Source organism: Bos indicus x Bos taurus, chromosome 5, assembly GCF_003369695.1.
Source record: "Bos indicus x Bos taurus breed Angus x Brahman F1 hybrid chromosome 5, Bos_hybrid_MaternalHap_v2.0, whole genome shotgun sequence".
Taxonomy (NCBI): domain Eukaryota; kingdom Metazoa; phylum Chordata; class Mammalia; order Artiodactyla; family Bovidae; genus Bos; species Bos indicus x Bos taurus.
The window spans coordinates 4,419,715-4,442,752 of record NC_040080.1 but is presented as its reverse complement, the minus strand read 5'-3'; the positions used below and the strand labels follow the sequence as shown (position 1 = coordinate 4,442,752).

Sequence of the window (23,038 nt, the reverse complement as noted above, 5' to 3'; positions counted from 1 at the left end):
AAAGACATTCCATATGTATTAATGACAGCAAATAATATAGCAGTAGTCATAACATTAGGAGAAAAAGAAAATAATATTCAGTAATCACTCACGTTTAATCTCGGTAGATTGTGCTGTGTGTACTAAATCGAATCGCCATCACACTTTTAAAGGATGCTGTGAAGATGAGCAGACAAGACACTCATGACACGAAAGGCATGTGACACAGCACCTGCCCAAAGAGCAGAGGCTCACACCCTGACCACAGCTGCTACACCACATGGAGCCCTGGATACACACACGGGCGGAGACACATACGCCTGACGGAAACAGGCACCCCCGACAGAGACATGTACCCCCCCGATGGCGACACATACGCCTGATGGAGGCACGCACCCCCGATGGAGACACGCACCCCCAACGGGGACACATACCCCCGACAGACACAGGCACCCCCGATGGAGACACGCACCCCCGACGGAGACACGCACCCCTGATGGAACATGTCTCCCTGACGGAGACACGCACCCTCGACGGAGACAGAACACGAAACGTGTACACTTGATGGAAACACGTACACCTGAATGGCAGGAGCTGCTGAACCTCACAGGACACAGGCTTGATTTTTTTTTTTCACCTTTAATACTTTTAATAGTAAGATGATACCACTTTTGCCCATGAATGTATGACTTCTGATGAGTGTCATAAAGCTAATTAAAGAGAGAGAGGGAGACGGGGGTGGAGAAGGGGCTCCCTGTCTTCAGAGGGAGCAGAAGAGGGAGGGAGAGGAGACAGTCCAAGTCCAAACTAGGAAGGGTCAAGGTCAGGGTGAGGGCTCAGACTGGCGGAGGCGCAGCGCAGCGTTAGGCTTTGCAACCAGACGACCTGAGCTCAGGTCCTGGCTCTCTGCTCCTCCCCATCTGGGTGATGGGTTCACTGAACCCCTGGGGACCCCAGAGAGTCCTTCTGTCAGAGGGGTCTAACCTGCCACTCTCCCGGAACCAGTGGTGAGGTTGGGGGTGGGGAGAGGGGCCATTGTGGAAAGTCCTCTGCACGCTGTAAAGCTCTGTCCATGTGTGTATTTGTGGGGGCCTCCACACTGCTGCCCTGCACATCTGGCTTGCTCAGATGAGGTGATGACTCCCCAGCCAGCAGTGTCCCTGAACCACGCGATGTGCTAATTGGATGAACAGACAGACACAGGGTGGCTGGCCTCGCCGTGTGGCCGGCCTCGCCGTGTGGCCGGCCTCGCCATGTGGCCAGTGCTGTGGAATCAGTGCCAGCTCTTTCTCTCAGAGGTGAGCCCCTTTCTCGCTGCATCCTGTCCCAAAGCCTGTTCACCAAGACGTGCCCTGGGTCAGAAGCCCCGGGAGCCGCCAGGCCAGCAGAGCTCCCTCAACTCCAGGGCTCTGTCCAGCCCAAGGTCAGCAGGCTTCCAGCCCCAGACGTGGAGCAGCACCATGGACAGCTCCGCACTCACCGCCGCCTCCCCTGTGGGGCCGGGGTCCTCCGGCCTGTTCTAATCCATGGTGACTGTAGTGGTAGCTCTATCAAGTGGCCACAGACGCTGACTTGGCAAATATGGAGTCACTGCTCCTACAGAAATACAAGGTTGGGCTCCTGCAAGCCTCTGGTTGCGTTTTCATCAGATGATCTATACATTATCTTGCGTTATGTGTGTGTATACAGTTGGGTCATTAACACTCAACTCCAGGCCACCAGCACTCTAACTCGTGCCTGGATGAAGCTTATCTAACATGTATATTCTCCATAAGGCCCATCTCAGCATTCTTTTGCTCAGGACTAGACACTTCAGCGTTACACTTGGGGGCCACTCCAAATGGCAAAATCACCACCAAAAAAGCACAACATGCAAATACGTGGCACTAAATAGACCCCGAGGATGAGACGATTGGATGGCGTCACCAACTCAATGGACATGAGTGTGAGCAAACTCCGGGAGATAGTGAAGGACAGGAAGGCCTGCTGTGCTGCAGTCCATGGGGGCACAAAGAATCAGCCATGACTGAGTGACTGAACAACAACCAAGGAGACCACAGAAAGGATGAGCTGAGACAAGGAGGCAGGCGTGTCCTTGTTGAACCTCAGCTGTGACCATGCACCCCGGGTGACTCAAAGTTTCCCACCACTTTGCACACATCTGCAATTAACCACAAAAGCACCCAAGGTACTGACTGTGTTGGTGATGGATAAATTTCAGTGAGTAGCTAAATCCGTAAATACAGAATCCGTGAATAAGGAGCAAGGGCCATATCACAAAGTGGGATCTGCCAGCTCCAAATGGGACTATGGGATCCAGCCTCCCCCGCTGCCTGCAGTGAGTGACCTGCTTTCATAAGTCACCGTCTTTGAACTTCAGGTCTGGAGAGTCCTTCATAGACTAGTGGCTCTGGGGAAGCGTGGAGGAGGGCACACCGCTGTGCAAGGACTGAACCTGAGCCACCCGTGCCCAGCTCCATGCTCTCCCGCCACCCCGCCACAGATTGTCCACTTCATTCTGCAAGACACTGAATGGGGTACGTAACCATGCCAACAGCTCAACAGTACTGACAATGATGATGGCTCATGCTTGCCCTGTACTCTACAGCTTATGGGGCTTCCCAGCTGGTGCTAGTGGTAAAGAACCCACCTGCCAATGCAGGAGACCTAACAGATGCGGGTTCGATCCTTGGGTCAGGAAGATCCCCTAGAGGAGGGAATGGCAAACCACTCCAGTACTCTTGCCTGGAGAATCCCATGGACAGAGGACCGTGGTGGGCTGTAGCCCATGGGGTTGCAAGGAGCTGGGCACGACTGAAGCGACTTAGCATGCACTACAGTTTATAAAGTCCATTCCCCTGTGACCTCTCCAGATCGCCATGGCAACTTGATAAGGTGGGATCAGTTCAGTTCAGTCGCTCAGTTGTGTCTGACTCTTTGTGACCCCATGGACCACAGCACGCCAGGCCTCCCTGTCCATCACCAACTCCTGGAGTTCACTCAAACTCGTGTCCATTGAGTCGGTGATACCATCTCATCCTCTGTCATCCCCTTCTCCTCCTGCCTTCAATCTTTCCCAGCAACAGGGTCTTTTCAAATGAGTCAGCTCTTCGCATCAGGTGGCCAAAGTATTGGAGTTTCAATTTCAGCATCCGTCCTTCCAATGAACACCCAGGATTGATCTTCTTTAGCACGGACTGGTTGGATCTCCTTGCAGACCAAGGGACTCTTGAGAGTCTTCTCCAACACCACAGTTCACAAGCATCAATTCTTCAGCACTCAGCTTTCTTTATAGTCATGACCACTGGAAAAACCATAGCCTTGACTAGATGGATCTTTGTTGACAGTATAATGTCTCTGCTTTTTAATATACTGTCTAGATCAGTCATAACTTTCCTTCCAAGGAGTAAGCGTCTTTTAATTTCATGGCTGCAGTCACCATCTGCAGTGATTTTGGAGCTCCCCAAAATAAAGTCTGTCACTGTTTCCACTGTTTCCCCATCTATTTCCCATGAAGTGATGGGGCCAGATGCCATGATGAATGTTGAGCTTTAAGCCAACTTCTTCACTCTGCTCTTTCACTTTCATCAAGAGGCTCTTTAATTCTTCACTTTCTGCCATCAGGGCCGTGTCATGTGCATAGCTGAGATTATTGATATTTCTCCCGGCAATCTTGATTCCAGCTTGTGCTTCATCCAGCCCAGCATTTCTCATGATGTACTCTGCATAGAAGTTAAATAAGCAGGGTGACAATATACAGCCTAGATGTACTCCTTTTCCTATTTGGAACTAGTCTGTTGTTCCATGTCCAGTTCTAACTGTTGCTTCTAACTGATAAGGTGGGATAACCTGAGCTTAAAAAATCCTCAGGCTTCAGTTTAAAGATAAGGCCACAGAAGCTTGGGAATCCAGTAGCTCAAGAGCTTCTGAGGCTCAAACCCAGCCCCTCCTACTCTTTCCAAGACCCCGGGCCTGGGGTCTTCCAGCCACTGTATAATGAGGACACTGAAGGGTCGCTGGTGAGCAACCAAGAAATCAACTCAGGCTTCCAAAACTTCCCACTGCACATCTGAGAGCCCAGTAGCTCTATCCTACAGCCTCCCTCGAGATTAGAGCTAACCCCAGGTGCTCAGAATGCTAACAGGCGCCTCCTCAACACTCAGTGGATGAACATGCTGTTGCTCCTGTTGATAACTTGGAATTATCTCTCACTAACCAGAGCTCCGGAACAGTCATGAACTGGATTTCAGGAGGCATTCCTTGAAAACCACCCCAGTCCTTCTCCAGACCAGTAAACCACACAGGTGAAACAAGCTATGGTAACTCAGTACTTAAAACACTTTACAGCCGTTAAAAATGATGGTCATGGTGGTCCAGTGGTTAGGACTCTTCGCTTCCACTGCAGGGAAGCACAGGTTCAATCCCTGGTCGGGGAACTAAGATCCTGCAAGCGGCACAGCAAGGCCAAAAAAGAAAGAAACCATGGGCATGTATTACAATACAGAAAACTGCCCCAGAGCTACTCCCTAAGCAAGCGCGCTGCAGCCAAGAGACGTTTTTGAGAGGATGTTACCAGATCTTCTACTTCTGTCTTGGGTTTTCCTTTGGAAAAGTTGTATGGATTCACTACATATTCTAATGTATTGTCTATAGATTATAAAATAAAGTCAAGCATGTATCTGCTGATACTTTTTAAGTTGACCTGTCTTTATACTTAGAAATGTCTCTTAATAGTAGGCTTCCTTGGTGGCTCACATGGTAAAGACTCTCCTGCAATGCAGGATCCCTGGGTCGGGAAGATCCCCTGGAGAAGGAAATGGCAACCCACTCCAGTAATCTTCCCTGGAGAATTCCATGGACAGAGGAACCTGGCAGGCTACAGTCCATGGGGTTGCAAAGAGTCAGGCATGACTGGGCAACTATCAGTCACTCACTACCAGATCTTCAAGAAACAGATAGCTCAAATGCTATGCACAAGTTTTTAAGAGCCTGAGAAACTTGCAAATTCTTTTTAACAAGAAGGTACAGCCTTGACCCCCCAAAACAACACAGAGAAAATTATGGGCTAACTGCACTCATCACAAACATAAAAATCTTAAATGATGTATTTAATAGAATCCAGCCATCTGTTAAAAGTATGCCAAGTAGAATTTAACTCAGAAATATAAGAATGGTCCCATACTAGGAAATCTAGTTATATATTCATGATAAAGTTATAGTTCAAATGAGAAGTAACACATGATCGTATTCACAGATACTGGGAGAACATTCAGTAAGATTAAATACTCATTCTTGATTTTAAAAAAATTCCCTATAAAATAGAAATAAGCAAATACTTCCTTAAACACGATATGCATCTCAACTAGAAAAAACTAGAAATGGGGACTTCGCTGGTGGTCCAGTGGCTAAGACTCCGAACTCCCAATGCAGGAGGCCCAGGTTCAATCCTTGGTCAGGGGAGTGCTAACAGACCCCACATGCTGCAACTAAGACCCCACACAGCCAAAGAAATAAATATTTAAAAAAGAGACGAAGTGAGTATCATCACAACCCACTATTACAGGCAGACCTTGGAGATGTTGGGAGTTTGGTTCCAGACCAGGGCAATAAAAGCAAATATCACAATAAAGTGAATCACATGTACTGGTTTCCCAGTGAATTAAAAGTTCAGTTCAGTCACTCAGTCGTGTCCGACTCTTCGACCCCATGAATTGCAGCACGCCAGGCCTCCCTGTCCATCATCAACTCCCGGAGTCTACCCAAACTCTTGTCCATTGAGTCGGTGATGCCATCCAGTCATCTCATCCTCTGTCGTCCCCTTCTCCTCCTGCCCTCAATCCCTCCCAACATCAGGGTCTTTTCCAATGAGTCAACTCTTTGCATGAGGTGGCCAAAGTACTGGAGTTTCAGCTTCAGCATCAGTCCTTCCAAAGAAATCCCAGGGCTGATCTCCTTCAGAATGGACTGGTTGCATCTCCTTGCAGTCCAAGGGACTCTCAAGAGTCTTCTCCAACACCACAGTTCAAAAGCATCAATTCTTCGGTGCTCAGCTTTCTTCACAACCCAACTCTCACATCCATACATGACCACTGGAAAAACCATAGCCTTGACTAGACCTGCATATAGGTTTCTCAAGAGGCAGGTCAGGTGGTCTGGTATTCCCATCTCTTTCAGAATTTTCCACAGTTTACTGTGATCCACACAATCAAAGGCTTTGGCATAGTCAATAAAGCAGAAATAGATGTTTTTCTGGAACTCTCTTGCTTTTTCGATGATCCAGCAGATTTGGCAATTTGGTCTCTGGTTCCTCTGCCTTTTCTAAAACCAGCTTGAACATCTGGAAGTTCACGGTCCACATATTGCTGAAGCCTGGCTTGCTGAATTAAAAGTTACGAGTATACAGTTCTGTAGTCTAGCAAGTGTACAACTGAGCGACTTCACTTTCCCTTTTCACTTTCATGCACTGGAGAAGGAAATGGCAACCCACTCCAGTGTTCTTGCCTGGAGAATCCCAGGGACGGGGGAGCCTGGTGGGAGGCCGTCTATGGGGTCGCACTGAGTCGGACACGACTGAAGCGACTTAGCAGCAGCAGCAGCAAGTGCACAATAGCATTATGTCTGAGAAATCGAAAACATACCTCCATTTAAAAATCCTTTATTTCTGAAAAATTCTAACCGTCATCTGAGTCTGCAGGAAGTCACAATCTTTTTGCAGTGTTGACATCGAAGCTCACTGATCACAGAGCACCACAAGAAACATAATCATAGTAGAATATTCAGATCACGGAGGCAGCAATTCTACCTAATTTAACATGACCCAAGAGAAAATGCCAAGAATGTTTCAAAATAAAAACAGCCAGGAAAATGCAGAAAGAGTGACGCGGGGCCATGAATCCTCTCATATGGAAACACACTCGGAAAGCTAAGCCCTTGTGTCACCATCAACCCAAATCGTACAGCGCCTGTCCTGCCACGTGGAGGAGGACGACTTGCGAGAGGAGACAGCCAGAGACAAGAGGTCACAGACAGAGAGAGGAGATCCACTCAAGTTCTTAGTGTTGGGCTTCCCCAGTCTTCCGGAGGCTTAGATTTCAATCTTCTAGATTGTTAGCCAATACATTTCTCTTTTTACTTTTTTAAATTGAAGTATAGTGTTGTTGGGGTTTTTTTAATATTTGGCTGTGTGCATGCGTGCTAAGTCACTTGAGTCATGTCCAACTCCTTGCAACCCTATGGACTGTAGCCCGCTTGGCTTCTTGTCAGCGGGATTCTCTAGGCAACAATACTGGAGTGGGCTGCCATGCCCTCCTCCAGGGGATCTTCGGGACCCAGGGATCAAACCTGCATCTCTGTACCCCCTGCGCCGGCAGGCAGGTTCTTTACCACTAGCGCCAGCCCTTATTGGCCGCGTGGGATCTCAGTTGCAGCGTGTGAACCTTTAGTTGCGACCCCTGGGATCTAGTTCTCTGACCAGGGATGAAGCCCAGGGCCCCCTGCATCGGAAGGGCAGAGTCTCAGTCACTGGACCACCGGGAAAGTCCCCACTGAAGACAGCTGATTTACAATGTAGAGTTTCAGGTCCACAGCAAAGTGATTCAGTTATGTAAATACATATAATTCAGATACCTATATATAATATATTCTTTTTCAGATTTATTTTCCCTTTCTAAGCTGCCATGGATAAGTTTCTTCACTTCTAACCAAAAGACTCCCCCCCCCCAAAAAAATACTCAAGAATTACCCAAGTTAAAGAAAAACCACAAACCCTCTCTTAACCCCACGACACCTCTAGCTATTGTCTCACCAGATGTTGATTCCAACGGAAACTTTTCAGTCCTCTCTTACTTGGACAGACAAGTGAACTGACAAATTTGTTCAATTCTACCATTGTTTGGTGGGTTTGTCTTTTGTTTTCCTGCAGAACTCTCTGACTTCATCTCTGCATCATTTCATTGATTCTATCTTTAAATGTATCTGGAATCCAACTGCTTCCCACAAACCACTCTTCCAGCCGGGGCCAAGCACCACCATTTCCTGCCGGTGTGAACTGTCCCAGCTTCCTAAACGGCCCCCAGACTTGAAACAGTTCTTGTCACTTTCCTGCTCCAAATCCTCCATGAGGCTTCCTTCCTCGCCTCCCCGGTTCTTACCTGCAGCAGGCAGGATCTTTGAGGCATGTCAGTTCAGTTCAGTTCAGTCGCTCAGTCATGTCTGACTCTTTGTGACCCCATGGACTGCAGCACGCCAGGCCTCCCTGTCCATCACCAACTCCCGGAGTCCACCCAAACTCATGTCCATTGAGTCGGTGATACCATCCAGCCATCTCATCCTCTGTCGTCCCCTTCTCCTCCCGCCTTCAATCCTTCCCAGCATCAGGGTCTTTTCAAATGACCTTTTAACTGAAGCAGGCAAACTCAGTTGTGGCATGTGGGATCTAGTTCCCTGACCAGGGAGGGCACTGGGAGCACGGACTCTTAGCCATTGGACCACCAGGGAAGTCGCTCCCTTAGCTCTTTACTCAAACGCCCACCTTCTCGGGGGGGCCTTCCCAAAGCACCTGTACCACTGCTACCACTGGATAGCATCGTATCTATTTTATCTGTTTTCTTTGCCTTCAGTCTTTCCCAAGTACAGCAGCCAGAAACCTTTTTCTATTAAGGTCCAGACAGAAAATACTCTGCAGACCATATGGTCCTGTCTCAACTACAAGATCACCCACAGCACTACATAAAGAAATGGGCATGGCGATGTGCCAAGAAGTTCATTTACAACAACGGGCAGCAGGCTGGAGCTGGCCTGGGGCCCTCAAGTGCCAGCACCTGCCTCACTAGAACCCATCTGTCCTAACAGAGCACCTTCCCTCCTTGTTTTGTTCACTGCTGTACACAGCTCCTAGAACAGTATTTGACTTGTAGGAAACAATAAATATTGGCTAATTAAGGGAGGGAGATGAACTGAGTGATTAAGGAAAGCGAGGTGGTGCTGGTACACAATTAGACTGATCAATAGAACAGAAGAGAAAGCATAAAACCAGAATGAAAACACAGGGTAATTTAGTTCACATAAAGATTTGTCCTTTATGTCAGTAGGATAAAGCTGGTTCTTCAACAGATGGTCTTGGACAGACTGGCCAGCAGAGAAAAGAGAATGAGGCGGGGCCCCTGCTCAGACCAAAATCAATTTTGGAAAGAGAAACACTTCTGATGCTAAAAGTAAAATCATAAGAAAATGAAATAAACCATGCATGAGTTTTTTTGATTCTTTCGGAAAGAGGAGGCTGTCAAAGAAAAGAATGATAGTAAAAAGAAAAGAATGATAGTAAAAAAAAAAGGATGATAGATAAATCAAAGTCCATAAAAAATTTCTATAGAAAACAAAAAGCCCTACACACCATAAATAAAGGCAAAAACAAACACCACGCTGGAAAAATTACCGGAGCTCTTAAATGAGGGTTAATTTTCTTAACAAGTAAGTTTCATACGAGTGCAGAATAAAATGAAGCAGAATGGAAAGGCAAAGGGAGATATAAATGGCTTTTTAAAAATACATTTATTTATGTGGCTGAGCCGGGTCTCAGCTGCAGTGCGCGGGATCTTCAGTCCTCATAGGGCGTGGGGTCTCTGGTCCTCGCTGTGGCACGTGGGATCTTTAGTTGCGGCACAGGGGACCTAGCTCCCTGACCAGGGGTCGACAGGGCACTGACAGAGGGAATACCTCAGGCACCAGCGAGCGAGGGGCCCCTCGGTCACTGACAGCTTCACAGTCAGAAGACTGACGGGGCCCAAAGCCAGAGGTGGCTCCGCCTCGAGGTGGCGTCTGTGCAACTGAGGCTGAGCCTCGGTGCTCACTGAAATGCGGCCACTTGACGGGATTTCTCATATACACTGGTGCAGCCTCCTGGGTTTCAACCCAAATGACTGAAAACCTTGACAACTGTAGGGAATGTGTAACGGCAGTGGCAGGAAGGAGGCGGGGCACACTTTCCCGGGACCCATTTTCTGTGGCATCAACACCCGTTGCTTCTACTCTGCTTTCTGTTTGTGCCTGATTGTCCTATTTCTTTAAGAAAAGAAACTTACTCGTTAACTAAATTAGGGGCCACCCTCTCTCTCAAGGGACAAGAAAGCTACCCTCATCACCAAATGTTATTAACAGAAAAAAAGAAAAAAAAAAGGTACAGATTAAACCCGTAACTGAAATAAAAGACTCAACAGACCCTGAAATATAAAACACTGAGATTCTGGGCCTAACTCAAAACAAATTGAGGCCTTAAGTGACCCCCTTCCGGATTTGGAAACTGTCGGGGTTAAAAAATGTTTTGGATCTTCAAAATCATGATTGTAATCTCTTTGAATGACTTTTCTGATGTTTACTGCTGTATTTCTTTTCATACACATCTTTTTGGAGACTCGTTCTCCAACGCTTAACTTCTAAGAGAGCGAAAAGGGTGATGTTAACCAGAATGACAATGACTGGCAGTTCTCCCAGCAGAGACGGGCAATAAGCCGGCTGTTTGCTCCTTCCCCAGGCAGGCCTCTGCCCATCTCAGCTGGAAGGAGCTAATGACTGAAGGACCATCACCCTCACCCCCTTTTATGCATAAAAGGATAAACACCTGGAGGGGGGAATCACAGGGACAGATAGGTGATTAAATAGTCGGTCCCACCACGGGACTGTGAGTAGAAAAATACGGGAGACCTCTGGAACTTAATCATTGCTCGAGAAAGCACGCTCGCTTAACCACGCAACCAAGCAGGCTTGCCTAGCAACCAAACCACACGGCAGAAGCACGAGACGTGACCCAGAGCAATAAAACAGAGGCGGCCTGAGACCTCTATCCTGTCCAGCGAGCCTGGTGAGCTAGCGATCACAAGGACATGCTCTCTGCACCCGCGAAAAACCATCTGTGGAAGGAAACTCCCCTGCCCAGCCTGGAGGAGGAGCTGGTAATGGAAGCATGACGTCTACGCAAGAAAGACAAAGAAGGTCTTCTCCCCCTCCCCACTTTTCCTTTGACTATAAAACTGTGGGGCTTCCCTAGTGGTTCAGATGGTAAAGAATGCACCTGCAATGCGGGAGACCTGGGTTCCATCCCTGGGTCAGGAAGATCCCCTGGAGAAGGGTACGGCAACCCACTCCAGTACTCCTGCCTGGAGAACTCCATGGACGGAGGAGCCTGGCGGGCTGCAGTCCACGGGGTCACAGAGAGTGACACACGACTGAAAAGACTAACACTTTCACAGGAAACTGCAGCCCACTGAGTTCTTGGGGTGTGGCTTTCTCACCCGCCCGCTAGCAAGCCTCACAAGTGTCCTAGTCTAGCAAACCAGTTCTCATCAGCCACTCCGCTCTCGCTGAATTCTCCTCTGCACTGAGACACAAAAGACCACGGTCCGGGAGTTCTTGGAGCTCCCGTGAAGGGACACCTATCGGTCTCAGGACAGCTGCGTCGGGAGGGTGGGGAGGGCAGGCACCACAGCGCTGCACCCGGCCAGGACGTCAGGGAGCGCACCCCGAAGGGGGGAGGTTCAGGGGGCTGGGGACCAGCACTCAAGGCCTCCTGGAGAGGGGGTGGGACAGGGGAAGGGGCCACGGCTGGGGGGCCGGGACCGCACGTGGCCTCTGGCAGGGTGGGGCTTTGTGCGGACCCTCAGAGGACTGGGGCCCTGAAGGGGCTGAGATGGAGCCTCTCTGCTGTGGAGACGAGGAAGGGGCGGAGGCGTGACCCGCGCCTGTGGATGCTGGGTGTCCAGCCTGCCCAAGGGCCCCGCGGGAGGCCTCCTGAGAGCTGCCTGGCTTGGGGGTGCCCAGCTCAGCCCGGCCCCTCCCGAAGGCCGGGGGGTCAGCTGGCCTCTTTGGGGAGAGGCTGGGCAGCACTCGGCCACTTCCACCCCCGGGCAGCCAGGGCAGCATGAATAGGCTTCTGTGGCCCCTCAATAGGCCTTTCATCAACTCGTGGCTCTCCGTGCTCCCGCCCCCGGGGCACAGAGGACAAAGAAGCTGCCCGGGGAGGCCCAGGGCTGCCCCAATGAGGCATTTGGATGGAGAGCTGGTCAGACGGGCCCCACGTGAGCCACCCCATGGGCCAGGCCGGTCCTCTGCTGCAGCCCCAGGGAAGCTCGGGGTTTCAGTGATGCTCAGGGGCCTGACCAGGAGAGCCATCACCTGCCTGGCTCCTTTCTTCTTCAGGGAAAGTCCAGCCTTCCTCCCCAGAGGAGCCAGGCCCTCCAGAGAACCCGTTCCAGAGGGCAGTGTGGTCCCCCACGCTCCAGCCACCCCCCACACCTTCTTCCCTGACTGAACACCCTACGCATCCTCAGCCACCCCTCCCCTCACCGTGGAGTCTCTTCCGGGGCTCAGCCCAATCTGGCTTATGCAGGTCAGCTCGCCATCACCTCCGGGGGGCCCGTCCCCACCATCCGCATCCCCCACCAAGCACCTCCCCGACCCAACGAGCCACTTGACCGCACGTGATCTTCTAAAGATCAAAAAATGTGTTCACTGTTACAAGTATTTATTAAAAAGTGCAATTCAAGGGTTAGCTGGGTAAGCGCATCATTGCAAATCACATACAAAAGAAAGGGATAACAAATGCCCCCGCACCAACGAAAAAACAAGATGCCAACAAAACAAGGGGGAAAACTTAGCGTGCTGAGGAATGGACCCCAGAAGACGAGGAGTGGAAGTCAGAGCCAGATTTCTACCCACATGTTGTGCAAAAGGAGACGGTGAGGAAAGACGGGCAGCCACCACCAAGTACTGGCTCTGGGTTCAGCTGCAGCTTCAGTATTAGGTTTTCACCAGGGGGGTGATGGGAGGTTTGCCCCAGGGAGGTGATGGGAGGTTTGCCCCAGGGAGGTGATGGGAGTATCCTATATACATGTACACTGGAGGCTTGTGAAGTCATCAGAAGCTTGAAGCGTGTGCATCTTGACGGGTTCAGCTGCTAACACTCAATTAAAGCACCTGTTAGTGTCTTCACTCCGCTGAGGAGGAGGTGGAGGCTGCAGGTGTGACTCACCTGTCTGAGGTCACCCTGCTGGCAGGGGGCAGGCCCAACCGCAGCCCAGCGCTCAGCCCTGGGTGGGGCCTCGTCACACTAACCACCTGTGTGTGTCCCCCCACCGTGAGCAGGCAGCTCGCTGGCAGAGTGGCGGAGCACCCAGCACAGGGCAGGGCCCAAACAGGGAGTCAGCCACGCTGAACCAACGACCGTGTGACTGTGACACACTCAGGTTTCCGGTTCACTCGGAGAACACGTCGGCTTTAAACCCAGCCCAAAGCCACAGTCCCTTCTCACAATGTGTGCAGTGTTGCGAAATCCTTCAAGGGCTCCTACACCCTTGGGTTCCCCCGCAGGGAGGCCTTGATCCCCACTGGCCAGCTCCAGGTCGGGTTCAGCCCCCACCCTGACCTGCCCCATGCTGGGCATCACCTGAGGCCTGGGTGCAGTGAGGAAGAAACCCGGACCCGACCTCAAGGTCACTTTCATGGGTGGGACTCGAGCTCCCACGGCCCCCACAGTTCCCAAAAGCGATCCTTTGGATTCTCCGAAGCAGCACTGCGTGCAAACCCCACAGTCCTGCGGCCACCGTCACGGGACTGTGGCCAGCCCGCTCCCTAGTAACCGCTCCCAGATGGCTTCGAGCCTGCCTGCCCGCTCATCAGGCCAAAACAGTAGCTCCCCGTTCAAACCCCACATCGCCAGCACCAACGTGGCCTTAAGCCAACTCCCGACTCACTGCTTTGTCCAGCACATCAACCAGCCTCCAGGACGAGGAGGGGCCGTTCTCCTGAGTGACCTTCCATGAACACCCACGCAAGGTGCCCAGCCCAGACAGGGGCCATGGCCTGGCCGCCCCAGTTCCCGCCCACCTGCCCCGGCTGGAGGTCACCTGGTCCCTGCCCTGGTCACTATCCCGCTTCCTCCCACGGAGTCACACAGCACGAGGCACACGGTGGGAGCCCAGAAGCCCAGGCCAGCCCTGCAAGAGGCTCACAGCTGTGCCCGAGCAGGGTGCCACCCAGCAACCCTAGGCCGTGTGGGTGCCCACCCCCGCCCACAAACCAGGCTCGGGGCTGGGGACCCAGGTCAGCTGGGCCAGCCCACCCAGGGAGCCCAGGCAGAAGGACTGCCCTGCTCATGGTCGCACCCCAGCAGCTGCTCCTGCGGGCTTCAGGGTGCAGGCTGAGGTTTACTAAGCGCTTCCAACGTGTGACCCGCTGCGGGAAGCTACGACTCGAGGCCTGCCCGCCTCCCCCGACCAGGCCCTGGGCAGTCAACAGACACGGGCGCTTCAGGTGTCGCCCACTGAGTTCCCCCCAAACACACCGCCCCTCCCCCAGGGGCGGCTCCTCTCATTTCTCCTCCTTCCCAGGGTCTGGGGGGTGGGGGCAGCCTTGTGCAATTCCAGCCCTCAGCCCCGTGGCTTCCTGCCCCGGAATGCCCCTCCCAGGCAGTCCTCCTCTTTCATTTCCCTCCTTCACTCTCGCTTCTTCGAAGAGGTCCCTCCCTGTGAAGAGCAGCAGCCGGGGTTCCTCTTAATACACTAGGCCAGGGTGAGGCCACGGGGAAGAAAAGGCACACATGCCTCTGGGGAAATGGATGTCCGCGTGAGGCAGGCACAGACACAGCCTCGAGCCCAGGAGGCCTGGGTACAGAACCCGCACAGACTACTTGGGACCCTGACCAGGGGCCCTCGTGTCTCTGAGGCCCATCACCTCGGTCCACCAGCAGAGGTGACGTCCCCTTCGCCGCGGCTGCCAGGGGGTGACCAGGGCTGGGCTCGCAGTGACGGAACAGTGGCTGCTCGGGGAGGGAAGCGGCCTCCCCAACTTGGAGAGGGGCTCCTGACACAGACTGGGATGGCCCCTGCTCCCTGCACAACCTCTCCCCTAGGTTGACCCCCTGACTCCTCAGGGTCTGCTGCAGGGAGCGGGGGTGGGATAAGGACTCCCAGGAGCTGACCAGCTCCACTTGGGGGGCAGCTCCCTCCTCCACAGATCAGGGGGGAGCCTGAAACCCAGGCCCCCCCTCCCGGAAGCGGGGCACAGCCTTGGGGACCACCCGAGGCAGCACCAGTTCCCACAAGCTGGGGATCAGAAGGACGGACCTGCAGACCGAGCTGCGGGGCTCGCCGGGTGTGAAGCCTACTGTCCCAAGCATGACGCGGCAGCTCTGGGTGGTGGATGGCCCGGTTCTTATGTCCACCTTGGGGTGGGCTGCATGGTTCCTCCTGCGTCTGCTTCTCCCAATTTCATTTCCCTTGTCCTGAACCACAGCAGCACGGTCCTCCCCGAAGCTTGGTGGCTCGGTGTTAGAGGCATGTGCACTGGTGACCAAGTGTCCCAGAACCACGGGCTGTGAACAGTGGGCCAGTCAACCTCCCCTCCCCGTTTTACCCAAGAGGAAACCGAGGGCTGGGCGGGGGAAGGGCCCTGCCTGCAGCAACTCCCACGGGATCCCCCGGACTTGACCCAGGGCCGAAACCTGTCCTGGGGAGCCTCGGTGACCCTCCCTGGGCTCCAGGTCTGCAGGCCGACTTCTGCCTGAGGTGGACGCAGGGCAGAAGCAGTCCCACTCCTCCAGGGGATCGGAGAACAGCAGTAACGTCCCCAAAGTGACACAGCATTCAACCTCTGAACCTTCTCTGCTCTGTCTCTGCCAGGCAGGACCCCCCATACCCTGATGACTGCCCTACACAAGGGCTGCTTCCTAAGAATGACCACTGTCTTCACTCAACAGACACCAAGCCCTCCCCCCGCACCCCCCTCCCCCACCCGACCCCTCCCGCTCACTGCCCCCAGCCCCGGCCCTGGGCCTGCTCTGCCATGAGCTGGCACAGGCGACCCGGAGCCAGCCCAGTGGCCCTGCAGGGGAGGTGAGGGAGAGGAGGCCACACACAGGAGACTGCCTCACAGGCCTGCTGGCGGACATCCCTACAGGTGCCAAGAACAGGGTGGGGAGAGGGGCAGCAGAGCCCCTCCAGAGGTCAGGAAAGGGCAGGAAGTGAGAGGTGAGGCTCCCCATGGAGGAGCGCCACCCCCCGCCAGAAGACTCACACGGCCGGGGGAGCAGCTGTGAGCGGGGCCAGGTCACAAAGGGTCTTGCAAGCTGACTTGGCTGCCTCGAGGAGTCTTGCAGGGCTTGAGCAGCAGAGTATGACAAGGTCGAGTACGACACGGTCGGGGGTGGCAGCTGCGGGGATGCAGTGCAGCCCAAGGGGGACCCGAGGTGGGGGTGAGGGACGGCCCGGGGCAGGTAGAACTCGGCCACGGGAGAGAGGGGTGCCAGGAAGGGCTGACCTCTGCCCAGGCCTGGCCAGGCTGAGGGGCAGGTACCTGCGACACATCCCTGGAGGGAAGATGGTGTCCGATGGCCGAGGGCAGTCGGGACTGGGGGCTGAGGACCCAGCGAGGGTCTGGGCTGGGCTGGGAAGGGGCTGGGCGGGATGCGGGGGCAGCACGAACCGTCACCCTCTGCCCACCTGACTCTACCATCTGCCCCGGAAGCGCTCCGCCCCGGCAATTCAGAAAGTCCTCCGTGAGTCTGGTAAACATCTGTCTGCCACCTGCCATATCTACGCATGGTCTCAGTCCGGCCCTGGGGGCACAGACAGCAACCTCTAAGAAACAGCCTCCTGGGCTGGGGGCCCAAAGAAATCCTCCGCTTGCAGAAAGCTCCGCACAGATGAAGAGGCTTGTGGCAAGCTGTTTATAGAAGCAAAAAACTGGATCCAAACTAAGTTTCCCACAAGACAAGACCAATTAAGTAAATTATGGCACATCCACTCAACTACCCTGCAGTCATTTAAATAATGCTTCGAGTCTGAACAACATGGAGAATGTTTTAGGAATTTTAAGTGAGAAAGCATGATGAAGAAACTTCATGTGTAGAATGTCAAGTATCTGTTAAGGGGCTTCAGAAAGCTTGGAAATGGAGACTTTGCAAAGTTAAAAGTGTCAGCCCTGTCCATCACCAGCTCCCAGAGTTTGCTCAAACTCGTGTCCATTGAGTTGGTGATGCCATGTGTGTCTGTGTAACTGGAACTATGAGTGATTTTTTTTCCATTCTCTTAATATTTTCCAGTTCCTATATTGTGCATGTAACATTTTTTAATTGGAAAAACAAATTTTTGTTGGGGTTTTTGAGGCTGTTTTTGTTGTTTTTTTTAAACAAGTGTCCCACCCGGGGCTTCTCTTCAGGGGCCTGGTGGCTTGGCTGGTATTCGAGGCGGATGTAAATAAGGAGCCACTGCCTCAAGGAGGGGGTGCGCCTTGTGCAAGGCCTCGGGGCAGGGGCACAGCAGGCACTGCAGCCCAGGGCAGGGGAGGGCGGCGGGTGCCAACACGGCTGACCGCCCTCTGGCTCTGCCAAGAATCTCTGCAGCCCAGAGCCTCAGTCTCCCTAGTGAAGGCCCGCGTCCTCAGCATTCTCTGAAAGAACGCAGGGCCCCGACCTTGAGAGAGGACCCACCGGCAGCCCCAGAAATGGTGGAGGCCGGAACCCACAGGCCTTAAAAATAGGCGCAGGAACCGAGAGAGGCCCCCCTGCCATTCCAACGGCCACACTTCCTCCCTGTGCACTGGCCCACGGCCAACTCAGCCAGCCCTGGCGCTGGGGGCGGCCCCAGGGACCCCCGGGAAACCAGCCACAGCCACGGCGAAGCCATCATCTGCGGAGCTCGGGTCCCGCCCCAACTCCACAGACAGAGGTCTGTGCCCGTTATAATGATGACGGCACCGAGGGCCAGCCCGTGCTGGGGCGGCGTGGGGCCCGGTCCTGCCGCGGCTCCTGTGGCCCTACGCCGCCTCGTGAGGCTGCGCCTGCCCTTTCCTTGATGATTCCCTCGACCCTCCAGACCCTGACGTCCCCACTTCACGGATGAGGACACAGGCCCCAAGGGATGGCAGGCACAGGCCCCACAGTCTTCCCCTCCAGCCAGACCTCCCACAGACATCTCCCGCCCGACATGACGCCCCAGCTACACAGCGCCGAGCCAGACAGAGGCCCAGCGGAGCGTGCAAGGACCTTCCCAACGCAGTGGCGGTGGTGCGTGCAGGTGTTCCGCGCAGAGGCGAGGCCCGCGGGAGAGGGCTAACTGCCCCCTTAACCCTCTGTAGGCCTCATTCCATCAACTCTCTGCAGGATGGCTCCTGGCGCCTGACTGGCCTTGGCTGGAACCCCGAGAACCCCAGCTCTGCCAGCTCCCAGCTGTGTGACCCTGGGGGAGTCACTTTCCTCTCTGAAGCCTGGTTTCCTCCTCTGGGGTAACAGCAGAAGCTGCCTCCACAGGAGACAGAAGTGAAGACCCAGTGGGGCTGGCACACGGCAGACGGGCTGAGCCCCCCACCCCCAGGACTAACAGCTTATCTAAGTGCCAGCTGGTCCTCAAGTCAAACACCCACAGAGCAGCCTGAGGGCGGGCCCCGGGAGCACCGAAGTCCCAGCCGGGCACCCGGAGCCCCAAACGCCGCTCCGGCCTCAACTCCCGTGGCCACCCTTCAAGCCTCCCTGCTCCAGCCTGGCAAGTTCTGCCCGCCTCAGGCCCCCCTCTCAAAGGCATGACCCCGCCCCGTCCCATCAGCGGACAGGGGTCCCCTCTTTGTGCCCCTCACCACCTCTCCCACCTCCAGGCCACCTGGCGGCAGGTAGCTACGCAGGCCCACATCGGGTCACCTGAGGACAGATGTGGGCCTTCACCTCTGCTAAGAGCTGGGGTTCAGGCAGATTCTTCCGCCACTTACCAGCCACGGGACTGGGGTACGTTACTTCACCGCCGAACCTGTGTTTCTCCACCAGGACAAAGAGAAGAGTTTAATAATCCTTACCTTAAGAGAATTAGTTTGAGGATAAAAGGACATGGTGAAAGGGAAATACCCCGTTTGGTCCCGCAGCACTCCAGAGAAAGTTCCCTAAGCTACCTAAACAGGGGTGAGAGCCCAGGAACTTCAAAATGCTTCAAATGCTCAGCCCTGGGAACTTCCTGGTGCTCCAGGGGTTAGGACTCTGTACTTTGCCTGCGGAGGGTGCGGGTTCAATTCCTGGTTGGGGAATTAAGATTCCACAGGCTGGCTTCAGCCATAAAAAAAAAAAAAAGCCAATAAAATAAAATGTAAAAAATATATAACGCTCAGCCTAGGCAGGGCACCAAAAAAAGCATTGTGAGGAGGCCCCTCCCCTCACAGAGCCCTTCCGCAACTCACACCCAGGTTGTGTCCATATGACCTGACTACACGCCAGTGGCATGACGCCCGTGTTAAAGGGGGCCTGTCCACACAGCGTGCGTGGGCTGACGTCCAAGAACCATCAGAAGGCCCAAGCCCCGAGAGGAAGCCTCAGGCTATCTCCACCTTTGGTTCAGATGTCGGCATCACACAAAACCTGGGCACTGGACCACCTCACTCTTCCCAGCTCAGAGATTCTTGGTCCCTGAACAAGCTAACCCAGCCGCCAGCTTGGCCCACAAGTTCTCTGGAAGCACAGGCAGGTTCCTGTGGATAAAACACCAAAACCCCGCTCAGAATGACCTGGCTGATTCCACAGAGTTCACCTGAGTACCTGGCTCTCTCCCCACTCACCGGTCCCCCGCCCCATGCAGTAGGGATCCAAGCTGATCCCCCATCTGGCATGGAGCGAGTGTTCAGACAAATGCTTCCGCTGCAGAGGATACAGTGGACAAGATTCAGAAATCAGGTTTGGGTCTCCAAGGTGCCTTTCATCATAGCAGCCAAGCAATGATGTGGGGAGTGGCCAGGGTGGGGGTTAGGTGTGGGGCAACGGTAGTCAATTTCTCCCATCTCATAGACAGACACTGACTCATCCAGGTTCAAGGGTCTCCCCTAGAGGCTCCTGCATACCTTCAAAACAACCTCAGAGAGCATGGCACAGTTCTGAATAGCCTAAGGGTTGAGTCAACAACAATCTGGGACATTTAAGTTAATTCATAACTGTAACAGGTTGTCCCAGCTGCAAAGTGGAGATGAGAGGATGACGGGAGCAACTGGATGTACAAAGTGCTTTGGGGAGGGCATTCTGGCTCACACCCAGGTGCTCAGGCCAGTCGCTCCTAACTCTGCTTGGGCATGAAGTCACTGTTTAGCTTGCCCCTCTCTGAACATCACATCTCTCGTCTGAAAACTGAAAGAGATGGGCAACATGAGCCCTTCTATGAGTTGAAGATCCTAACTTCCTTGCCATCCATGCCCTTTACTCCCCAGTCCAGAAAGTAATCCTCTCCTTCTTTTGCTGAATGAGCACCGGGCACCTGCTCTGCACGTGCTGCGTGCTGGGCATTGGGTGGGGGATGGGGGGGACCCAGATGTGGGCAAGGCCCTGGAGGGGTCACCTGCTAACTGAGGAGACAGCATCACAGAGCCACAGCAGTCCAATGACCCACTGGACATGAGTGCCCAGACAGCAGGACAGGGGGCGGAGGAAGGGTCCCTGGTGGCGGCATCAGCGCTAACGCCCGAAGGCAGACCTGCAGCTGTCTGCAGGGCCGGTGAATGTGCGGGACAGGTGGCCTCCCGGGAGCAGAAAACAGCAGGGATAAAAGCGCAGCGCACCGGAGCACTACAGGGACAGTTCTGAGGGGCTGGGGGTGGTAGGATGGGAGACCTTGTGTGTAAAGGGCAAGTAGAGGTGAGAAGGAGGGACGCAGCACCAGTGTGACCCTCGGCCTGCGTCCCCAGCCTAGCAGGCGCAGTTCTCCTCCCCAGATGCAGCAGAACAGCAGGAGCAACGCAGCCTGGCTGGGATTATCCAGGGCGGCCAGGCCCCGGGGTCGCCCCGACCACGGTCAACCCCAGCAGTATGACGTCCTCGCAGGCTGTCCCTGGGCCCCTCTGGACCTCAGGCTCCTCGTCGGTCAAACAGAGATCACACTCCTCTCGGGCAAAGTCAGCATCAGATGGAGGGCACCCGCACAAAGCACCTGGCACACAGCGAGTGCTCGGGGAGCGCCAGGTGCCAGGGCAATGAGTACTGTGCTTACAGGGTGGCGCTGCAGGCCCTTCGGGGCAGGGACTGTCTAACAGGGCAGAGGATGCTCAGAGGACATAGGAATGGGCTGACAGGGAAGTGGGGAGGGGTGCCAGGGAGGCTGAGCAAACAGGGCAGAGGTGCCTGGAGCAGATGGTCGCTCCGACCCCTCGCATTTCAGACACTCTGTGCCAGGTGACAGGCAGCCTGCCGGGCGGGCATGCAGCCGGGCACAGAGTAGGTGCTCAACCAACGTTTGCTGAATGGAGGAATGAGGATCCTTCAGTTTTTGCTCAGAACTCATTAGTGACACCTTTTCAGAAGAGACCAGAGAAACCTATGTCCCTGTCCAGCTCTGTGTTGTAGACACCCTCACCTTCACGCCCACCACCCTCATCCCCACTTGTGAGGAAAGCTTCATTCCAGGGCAGCCTGCCCGCCACAAAAAAGAGGATGCAAATTGATCCCCGCCCTCATCCCGGCCTCCAGGGTGTGGCCTGCTGAGGGGGTCTGGAAGCCTTGTGACCTCAGGTGGGTTGGGGGTGGGGGATATATCGGCTCTTTGGGACCCAATTTCCCCAACGGTGAATGAAGGCGGGGCCATAGAATCTCCAAGGTGGACATTCCCTTCTCCAAAAGCTGCCGTCGCCCCCTCAGAAGTCCCCAGCCCAGACTCGGGGGGTGGGAGGTGGGTGGGAGGTGACAACGTGGTAATGAAGTCATTCCCGCAGGAGGAAGGGAGGGGTCTTTGCAGAGAGAAAACCTTAAAACCCACCCTACGGGGTGGGGTGCGGTGGGGGTGGGGGCCTCCTAGCGCTTCAGTCCAAACACGATCCACCAGGAACCATTACCTCACATCCAGCCGCGCCGGGAGACCCCATCCCCGCCTGCAGCCCCCCACCCCCGGTTCCCTGTAGACAATACTGGACACCGCTGCCCCCACTCACCGGCCGATCTAGGACCCGGGGCCTCCGTAGAGCGGAAATCACAGCCTGAGGGGCGGCCGCCCCGCTCCCTCTGCCCAGTGGGTGGGTTCGGGGCCCAGGGTCCAACAGGTCCCCAGTCAGAGCGAAGGCGCAGAGCCGCGCGGGGAGACAAAGGCTTCTGGCGCCGGGGACCTGACCTGTCTACACTGCCGGCCGCGGCACGGAAGCCCCGGGGAGGGCTTCGGGCGCCGGAGACCTGCCCTGTCCACACTGCCGGCCGCCGCACGGAGGCCCCGGGGAGGGCTTCGGGCGCCGGGGACCTGCCCTGTCCACACTGCCGGCCGCGGCACGGAGGCCCCAGGGAGGGCTTCCCAGAGACGGAAGAGACCCGGCGGAGCCAAGGAGGGGAGAGGGAGGGAGAAGACGGGCAGACCCCCGGATGGGCGGACAGGGGGACAGACACGCAGGGACGCGAGCGTGCCGGACCCCTCCAGGGACCAGGATCAGAGACGGAGACGCGGGGGCGCGGGAACGACCAGGACGCGAGGACCTGGAGCGACAAGCGGGGGTCCCCCTCGAGATGCACTCGGGGACAGACGTGCGGAGACTCAGAGACACGCGTAGAAACGGAGACGCGCGCTGACACTCCGGCGCCACCACGGCTCCGGCCTCGCCCCCGCCCGGCCCCACTCACCGAGGCCGCAGACCTCGCGGCGCAGGCTGACGCGGCCGCGCTCCTCGGCTATGGCGCGCAGCATGTGCTGCAGCGAGCGCTCCTCGGCCTCCGCGCCGCCCGCAGGCTCGGGGGAGGCGGCGGCGGCGGCCGGGAGGGCGGGCGGCCCGGCCCGGAGCCCCGCGGGCGCGGGCACAGCGGCGCAGGCCCGGCCCGGCGGCCGCGCGGAGGCCATGCCGGGCCCCGACTCATCGCCCGCGCCGCGGTGCCCGCGGGGGCCCCGGGCGCGCCCCGCCGACCCCGCCCCGGCGCCGCCCGCCGCCAGCACCAGAGAAGCCACAATCCGCCTTTGTGCGCGTCGCCGCCGCCGTCGCCGCCCGCCGAGCCCGGCGAAACCAGCGCACCTCCGCGTCGCTGACACACCGCCTGCGCGCTTCCAGGCCGCCGCCGGCCCCGCCCGGCCCCTCCCCCAAGCCG

At 55.4% G+C, this 23,038-nt stretch overlaps 1 protein-coding gene across 1 annotated transcript in view; it reads right to left on the bottom strand.

The window, feature by feature from the left end:
* Positions 1-22,698, bottom strand: part of KIAA0930 (KIAA0930 ortholog) — a 43,362-nt gene extending 20,664 nt beyond the window's left edge. The window contains exon 1 of the mRNA XM_027540531.1: positions 22,583-22,698. Within this exon, the coding sequence (XP_027396332.1) occupies positions 22,583-22,646 (64 nt within the window). The 5' untranslated portion in view covers positions 22,647-22,698. The remainder of the gene's footprint in view (positions 1-22,582) is intronic.
* Positions 22,699-23,038: the final 340 nt, after the last annotated feature.